At 40.9% G+C, this 8,645-nt stretch overlaps 1 protein-coding gene across 1 annotated transcript; it reads right to left on the bottom strand.

Annotated features, from left to right (window-relative positions):
* Nucleotides 1-2,629: 2,629 nt before the first annotated feature.
* tmem263 (transmembrane protein 263) lies at nt 2,630-8,285 on the bottom strand. Its single transcript, XM_010883378.5, has 3 exons — nt 8,040-8,285; nt 5,328-5,396; nt 2,630-3,191 (listed from the first exon to the last, which is right to left on the bottom strand). The coding sequence occupies exons 2-3, from the start codon at nt 5,389-5,391 to the stop codon at nt 2,893-2,895; spliced, it is 363 nt and encodes a 120-aa protein (XP_010881680.1). The 5' UTR covers nt 5,392-5,396; nt 8,040-8,285; the 3' UTR covers nt 2,630-2,892.
* Between the last annotated feature and the right edge of the window lie 360 nt (nt 8,286-8,645).

The raw sequence follows: 8,645 nt of genomic DNA, 5'->3' as shown, positions 1-8,645 counted from the left end.
GAGATAACACTACAACTGCCTCAACGCACACCATCGCTAGACTGAAATATGGTGGTGGCAGCATCAAGATGTGGGGAAGCTTTTCATCAGCAGAGCCAAGAAAGAATGGATGGGAGAGAGAACAGAACCTTCAGTTTGCCCAAAAATGAAAGCTTGGGAAGAAATTCACCATACATCAGGACAATGGCACTAAGCACAATGATAGGTCAGCATAGGAGTGGTGCGATAACCTGATAAAGGTTGTAGAGGGGGCCGGTCGAAGTCCTGATCTCAAACAAAATGAGAATCTGTGGCACAATTTGAAAAGTGTCATGCAACAAACCTGAACCTGGAGCCAATCTGTCAAGAAGAATGGCCTAAATCACTCTGACATTATGTACATACCGTGGCGTGGGCACGTACAGGCCAGCACCACATTTCACTCTGAATCAGCATCACATTAAAAAGCCCCAGTGGAGAAACCCGTCAGGTTCCGGAATCTTTCGGAGGCAGCCAGCAGCACCAGCCTCGCCCCGTCCCTACACAGCTGCCCCCCACCAGGACCTGGTCAGTGGAGCGCCATGACCAGCTCATTGCTGAGGCCAAAACAGAAGTAGAAGCTGGCGAAAGACGCTGTTCATGACAATGAAGCAGATGGGACTGAAAGAAGGGGAAGACACTGAGCCAAGTAACGACAACCAGGAGGAGAAGGGTGGAGGAGCCAACGGAGCAACCCATTCCTTCCAAACTGCCACTGGGAGGCCACCCCAGAGACGATGCAGCCACCCCAGGAGAGTGGTTAGTGTCGTGATTTTGATTTCCCCCTCACTTCCTTTGTCACTTCATTTAATAAAACACCCAAGGGCCCCAAGCAGCTGATATGTATCGGTTCTCTCTTCCACCCCATTACAATATCAAAAGATTTAAAACTATTTCACAAAATAAAGGCAATGTCACATTGAAGTAATTCATTTTGAGATTGTGTTTTAAAATAGATTAGCAAACAGAATGAAACAATGTAATGTTTGCAGGCGTAATTCTGTAAAGGTTGAGAATTGGTTAGGATTTTTGCAAGTATGTATATATATAGGTAGAGACATACAAAAAAGGCATAGCCAATTGTGATGCTGGGTGGCTACAATGTTCTTATGGCTTTACACCTTCAGAATGTGGATGAATCAAAGGCATAGAAAATGCAAAATGGCATACTAGTTCTTAATCACAAACGGGCAAAACAATTCTGATGAAAAACACACATTTATTTTTCTATTAAATTATATTAAAATTCCCTGTTTCATCAACTTATCAGGTCCAAGAAAACTGTCCCGTCTTCAGCAGTCAACTTGTTGAATTAATGAAAGATTCATGACATACAGAGGTGGAACATGGAAATGCATTTGTGGTGAAGACAAATCCCTAAGAAAATAAAGGAAAGCTACAAAGGTATAGGCTGCACACCTGTCTTATGGCTCACACAAAGAGTGAACTTTACTCAGTATTAAAATCCTTTGGTTGAGCACTATATGTTGAAATATATATACACACACACACACACACACACACACACACACACACACACATTTTATTTTTAATAGCCAACAATAGAAAAGGCAACACAATATCTTCAATTAAAACATGATGAAATGGTCAAAAATAAAACTTTTCATGCTAGTAGTAAAGTAAGAAAAACAAAGGTAAAGTAAAAAGGAATGTCACTATAGCTTGTGAGAATAAGGCCCCTCATAAAGTGAAAGCACAAAAAGGAGAGAGACAGAGAAAAGGTTACAGCAACTGCAGTGACTCAGCTCGGCAGGGAGAACAGTCCATATCACCAAGGGCAAAAGCAGCCCAAAACTACTATCTTCCATTAAAAAGCTTGCCGAGGGTACATTACTAGCACCAGGAAGCAAACAGAAAAAGTCAAATTAAAATGGAAAAACTTTGCTTTAGAGAATGTCCCAAGTGGAGGACAAATATCCTGATCACATCGCGAACAGGGATTTTGAGACCAAAGTTGTTTCTTTTACAGCAAAAGAAAAATAACTTCTACTAGCATAAACCTGTAGTCAAGATCAGTGACTTCCCGAGAAGAGTATTGAGTCCCCCCCAATGAGCTGGCAGGCAGTGTTAAAACATCTGCGTGCTGTGGTAATTCTCTGGGTGCAGAGGGAGTCATGAGTGTTGTTGTGGGAGCATGCACCGAGGACGGCCTGCTAGGCCCTAAAGGCAGAGAGTCAGTCGTCTCAAAAACAGAACCAATCAGAGAGATGCAGTGTAGCCACCCCCCCCCCCCAGCTGTCACCGCCACTTCTTGCCACCAGGCACTGGCTCTGAGGTGTGTATCAACCCTGTGCTGGGTTCTTGGATCCGGAACCCTGCCAAAGATCCATGTGGTGGCAAAACCCCCGGTGCAGGCCAGACATGAGTCTTAATACGCGGTCAGTGGTGCTGGGTTAGGCATCAATCACTGAATGTCTGGCTGCCAGGTAGCGTTCAACTTTTCAACACACACCGCATTCAAAATGAACATCACCGAAACATAGTGAAAATGTTCTTTGCCCGGTTCTCAAAAAAAGTGACCAAACATGGAACAAATACAAAGCAATTAAATCGTCTTAATCTTTTCTTGGCCGTCTTCTCCCCACCCCCCCCCCCCCCCACACCATCTACAGTAAAGACAACATTCTCATTCAGTCCACTCATATTTCAGAAACAACATTACACACAAAGACAGGTAGGGCAGCCCCAGGTCACATGATACAAGACTGATGTGTAGACACTCACTGATCAGAGCTAAGAGCCCTCCAAGGAAAGTAACTACAAAACAACTTTGCTGGGTTCCTCCAGGCCCCGTCCACACGGTCAACGGAAACAACGAGCGCGAGGCTCACAACGGCACCGCCAGTCCTTTCCTCAGTCAGACTTGTCCTTCTTCTTGCCCCCTCCAATAGGAACTTTACTGGCCACCGCAGAGCCTACTGCGGACACGCCTCCAGCTACAGCACACACCCCCCCTTTCACCAGACCCACACCGATGCCTGGTGCAGCAGCCACCGAGGTGACGGCGGATTTGGTCAGGTCGAAGCTTTTCCCTCCTATCCAAGCCACGCCCCCCACAGTGGCCCCCACAGCACCTTTAGTGACACTGTAGAGGCCCCCGGTCACTCTGGAGAACATGCCTGGCTGGGGGGCTGGGTGGTCCTTGCTGCTGTCTGAGGAGAGACAATAGGTTCAGTTGGTTAAGCACAGGAAGATAGTGGTAGATTCTCAATTGGGCTAAAGTCCATCCTCTCCTCAGCGTCTATATATATATATATATATATATATATATATATATATATATATATATATATATATATATATATATATATATATATATATATATATATATATATATATATATATATATATATATATATATATCTCTCTCTCTCCTCTCTTCTGAAATCAAGAAAAGGTTGAGTGATTCAGAAGTATACATTTGTGGGAAAATGGAGGAGTCTGCACCAATCCTTGATAACCTCCCTCAGACACACACACAGAGAAGGGTTTTAAAATGTACCACAGCCCCTTTGAATCAGCTGTTGTGTCCTCAAAAGTTCACATTTAAAATGGCTCCGCTTGTCTCACTACACCTTCACCAATGCAAACACAACTTCCCTTCTGATCCGTGAGTGATCCCGATTATTTCCACTGCTTAATTACCTTTGAACGTTTCCAAAAAAACATGATGATAGAATTGAAAAGACGCAAATCAACTGATTCTCCCTTTTTTAATTTCCCCAGCTTAGGGAAAATGCATTCCATTCCATTCCGACAGTGCAGCCATAGAACAATCTATGGAGCCATTGAAAAATAATCTAGGCTACTAGATGAACATTAGATTCAAATCATGCCGTCTGTTTGAAATTATTCATTATGACCACATCATAGTATCCCCGCTAGTAAGATAAAGCTAAATATAGTATCAACGGCCCTCAATAGTTCTCATTGTTTCTAAAGACAAATGATTCAGTGTGTGACAGGCTGGACTGTCTAGCCAACAAGAAGTGAATGGAACTGTAATGCCACCTAGTGGTGCAAAGAAACAATGCTGCAAACATAAAGCATTTTTTAATTGTTCAAGCTAACTTTGCAATCTTTAGTAATAGGCTGGCATTTAATTTCTTAGTACAAAAAAAACAACATATCATCAAAAAATATATTTTTTAAACCCCATCTGACATAAATGTGTAAAAAAAATCTGTGTTTCACCTGGAAAGACCACAGGTTTGTATGTGACCTCAGTGGGGTTCAAACCCACAACCTTGGGGGGGCCACAAAAGACCACTGCTTTGCCAATGTACAATACAATACTGTCAAAAACAAGACATGGCTGCTATACATCGTAGTAACCACAACTGGTAACCATACAAACACTGGTAATGTCTTTCAGAATGGTCCAGGATAGACTGCAAGACACAACCATGTGTGCAGCCATACTGTATCCGAAGATGGGGAGGTAGGACATGAGCCCTTCTTGGATCTTACAACGCTGGAGCTGCACACCTCATTGAGGTCCTCAATAAAATCGTGTGGGATAATGTTATATTCCACCCTAGTTTTGGGACCAACCCCGATTCCTGACTCCAGACCTAGCCCCATAATCACATTTTCATTATGGAGGTTGAAGGTCTATGACGGCCATCCTTGTGAACGTCACCCTCCTGCAGTAAATGAAAAATTAAGGTATAGCCTTTATCACGGCCAAATGCCAAAGGCAGAATTGAAACAAATTAGGGTAGTGTTTGCTAAACATTGGCGTTTCTGTGATTTCTTTCTGATAGTCATTGTTAAAACTGATTAGACCAAAAAAATATATGTTTTGCAACAATGCATCAATTGTAAATTGTCTTCATTGATCACACTTTGGATAATGGGATAGAAATTATTTTCATTTTGAAACAGAAGTTTTATATTGTTTGGTTGTGGACCAACTGACTGTTAAAATGGCTAAACTGAGAAAATTGGACCATTGTGTTTTGATGACTTACAGTCATTAAATTTCACCAAAACATCAACAGTTGAAGCAATGATCGTGCGATTAAAAAAAACAAAAACTGTAAAATGGACAAAACAATATGTTCTGTAACAATTAACAGAAAACACGATGCAGATGTAACTTTATAGGAGGAAAAAACATTTATATTCATGTAAATGCCATTGTCTTTTCTTTTATGCCATAAATAAAAATAATGATACTGGTATTGTCACAGCCCTGCAGCTTGTCAGTGTACAACCATTAAGAACATCACTGACCATTCAATGTTAATCAGCTTGTAACTGGCCACTAGGGAGACGGAACTGACCTGCTGGAGGCTCGTCTTTGAGGTAAGCTGGGATTTCATCATGAGGCTGCTCGCTTTGACTCATCTTCCCTACAGGCAGGAGAGGAAAAAGGAGAAGTCAACCAATTGGTCAGCTCATCAGGTTATTTCTTTACTTTCCAAATGAAGCAACAGAGTTTTCAAAGGACTAATGCCCAACTGCCATCTAGCAGTTGGACATTATATAGGCCAGCACATTAAAAACAAGGTGTAAAAGATTTTCTCATGGGCCAGAACATTCCTGTCTTAGACTAAGGGTGTGCAACCTGTTTTGACAGTAAACAAGGAAGACCAGTTTACTATGGAACTGTAGAGCATCAGAAAAAGTAGAACAGTCAGAGGAAGAATACCAATTTTGATTCAGACAGACATTGTTGACTAGTCTCTGTTTATTTGACAGACTTGTGTCTGTCAAACACTCATCAAGACCAGATTAGCAAATCATATAACTACACCAAAGAGAAGAGAAGCATATTAATGCAAGGCATTATATTGGCATAGCATTATTCTTAGAAGAGCAGAATATACATTATTAACATAGCCTACTGGCTGAGGTCCTTTGAACATTCTCTTCGGCTGTTCTGACAGGCAGCTTTTATGTTTTATATGAAGACAAAAACAAAAGGGATCAAGCACTTTTTTCTAAACCAAGCGTGTGTACCGATCAGACTTTTTCATACCAAACAACAAGCAAAAAGGGTCAGATCTTTTTGGTCTGAAGATGGACTAACTATCCAGAAAAGGCAGAATCCTCAGCCAAACCCCCAAAGGTAGCCAGCCTTTAGTCAATCCCTGGATACAATGTTTTTTTTTTAATAACACAATTGTTTCCAATAGGGCATTAGAATGAGGACAACATTCTGCGGTTCAAAATACAGTTTAGTACGTGTTAGGATGGTTTTCCGTTAAGGGTATCAGACTGAAAAGTAAATTGTAATATGCAACTTTTATTGGCTTGAAACCTATTATGGGTGAATGTTTGTTAAGTGTCAGACCGTCTCTGTCCACAACTACACCTTTTGGTCAACAATCTCCAGTACTGGGCGTTGGGCCAACTGTTGTTGGCTGAAGGCCTTGGCTGGGTATGCATTCAGGTGTGACATCTGATGATTATTCATTATACATGACTCAACACAATATGATTGCTTGTATCACTGTATAAAAGAGCTGATTTTAGGACACATGGCTATGCAGGCTAAGGCACTATCCTGAAGAGAAGTAAATACCATTAGGCCACTAAAACCTTGATAGCTGGTAATTCATCAATCACATTTTTCATTCAATCACTTTCAATTAAGAAATGCTGAGGCACAACATTTTGAAATTCTAGTCTATATTGTATGTTGAACTATTCTGGTTTATGTAGGTTCAACCCACCAAACTATTACACAGTGGGGAATTGATCAAAGTGTTATAAAAAAAAAAAGGGGGTGTGGGGCCAGTTGCTCTTCGCCTCAGTAGAGGATCAGAGAATTGCAAAAGAGATTGACAATTCAAAAACATTCTTTCTGATCTGGTGGGTCACTTTGATCGGCTTATTGCATCCCGTCCTGGGGAAGGGGTGACCCAGAGAACGACATGGTCATTTTTGTTACGAACATAGCATTAGCCCTAATTAGTTTTTGTAAAAATATATCTGCATCTCAACAGCCCTATAGGTAAATAAGCATCAATCTGTATTCTATACAAGTCAACCTGACACATTTATATGAAATTCTTCGTGGAAAGCAAAGTTAAATAAAAAAATAAAGTTTGTCACGATTCTATGTCCAGTAACGGCAATTTGTGGTAGACTGCAACACCACTCAGGCTCTCGTTCTTTACGTTGTAGATTGAGTCAAATCTGTAAATTAGCTTAATGTCTGCATACTTTGCTACGTTTAAGGGCTAACGGTACCAAATGAAAAATAGTTTTGTAAGCAAATAAACATTAAAAAAAGAGGTTCTATCTATACCCAGTCGTTAGCTAGCTACTATACTGGGTATGGATGGATTACTGACGTGGCAACCGCTGCCCATGATTCGGTTTAAAAGGACATGTAGTAGATTTGAAAGCAATAACTACTGCACAGCAGTACGGTAGTAAAATGTCCCATTTGAGAGAAAAAAAAACATGAGATGACTATAGATTAGGTACAGTATTTGATGAATACAAAACATATTTCAACAAACAGTACCTATAGCTATAATACATACAGTAATATTTCAACTGCACTAAAGTACAGTAGTAGTTTTACGTTTTAACAGTAATTGTGGACTAGCATGCTAGCTAGTAACTACAAGTTAGGCCAGCACGTAGGATGTCAATCCTGTTCCCTTACTATAAACTCGATTAATATTTTTTTATAGCCACATAGTTTAATTTGATCTACAATGGCAAGAACAAAAGCAAAATTACGAAACTTCCGGAAAAATCGCCAATCTTGACTGAAGTTGAAGATAAACAAATGGTTTTCTAACTTTGTGTAGCCACAAATATACAACAAGCAAACTTTGCGTATTCAGTTCTACTGTACAGTACTTTCTTTGTCGTGGCACAACCTCGTGGCTAACAACTTTAGAATTGACACGTGATGAATGTCTTCTTTCCATTTCAATAATCCTAAACGAAACAGTTTCAGTTGTACCCAGCGACATCGACTGAAAAGCTACAGAAATAATTTTTGGCGTAACCCAAACAATTCACATAGCTACCTTTTCGGCTTCCCTGTTCTGACGTTGCAGCTATCCAGCTGTCAGCAACTTCTTTCTTAGTACTGCTAGTCGATTGCTTCGGTACAGTAGCCAGTACAATAACAGCTAACTATTTTGTCTCCACCCCCAGACAGGATCCTCACGAAGTGCATTTATATTTGCCAAAATATACCTATTTTGGTTTATTTATATGAATGTTGTTCAGAGGCGTTGCTAGGATCACAATTCATTCGGGGCTCAGCCCCTTCCGACTACGACCGAACGACCCCCCCCCCCCCCCCCCCCCATATTTTAACTCGGTCTGAATGGGGTCGATTCAGACAGAGTTAAAATAATGGTTTGTATTCCTTGGGGAGATAGGGTGTGCATAATGAATTTAGACTGATTTAGACCCTCGCTGAAGCTGACCCATACTCCAACGCAGTAGTTGGCGCCAATGCCCCAATAGTGTTGGATGCCAACTGCATGTAAAACCCACAGAAGATGAACCTCTTCGCACGGCTATGATTTCAAATGCCCACACTGTAACAACAATGACAATAACAAGTTAATCGATGTTATTGTTTGCGATACGTCGATTATTTACAGGCATCAACAGGGACATAA

This window comes from Esox lucius, chromosome 19 (genome assembly GCF_011004845.1).
Source record: "Esox lucius isolate fEsoLuc1 chromosome 19, fEsoLuc1.pri, whole genome shotgun sequence".
Taxonomy (NCBI): Eukaryota; Metazoa; Chordata; class Actinopteri; order Esociformes; family Esocidae; genus Esox; species Esox lucius.
Note: the sequence above shows the minus strand (reverse complement) of the source record. Positions and strands in the feature narration are given on the sequence as shown.

Bases quoted from the DNA above. Each gene is read 5' to 3' on its own strand.
- tmem263 (XM_010883378.5), bottom strand. From the start codon at position 5,391: ATGAGTCAAAGCGAGCAGCCTCATGATGAAATCCCAGCTTACCTCAAA. The intron at 3,192-5,327 runs GTCAGTTCCGTC...GTCTCTCCTCAG, and splicing joins CAAAGACGAGCCTCCAGCAG to ACAGCAGCAAGGACCACCCA.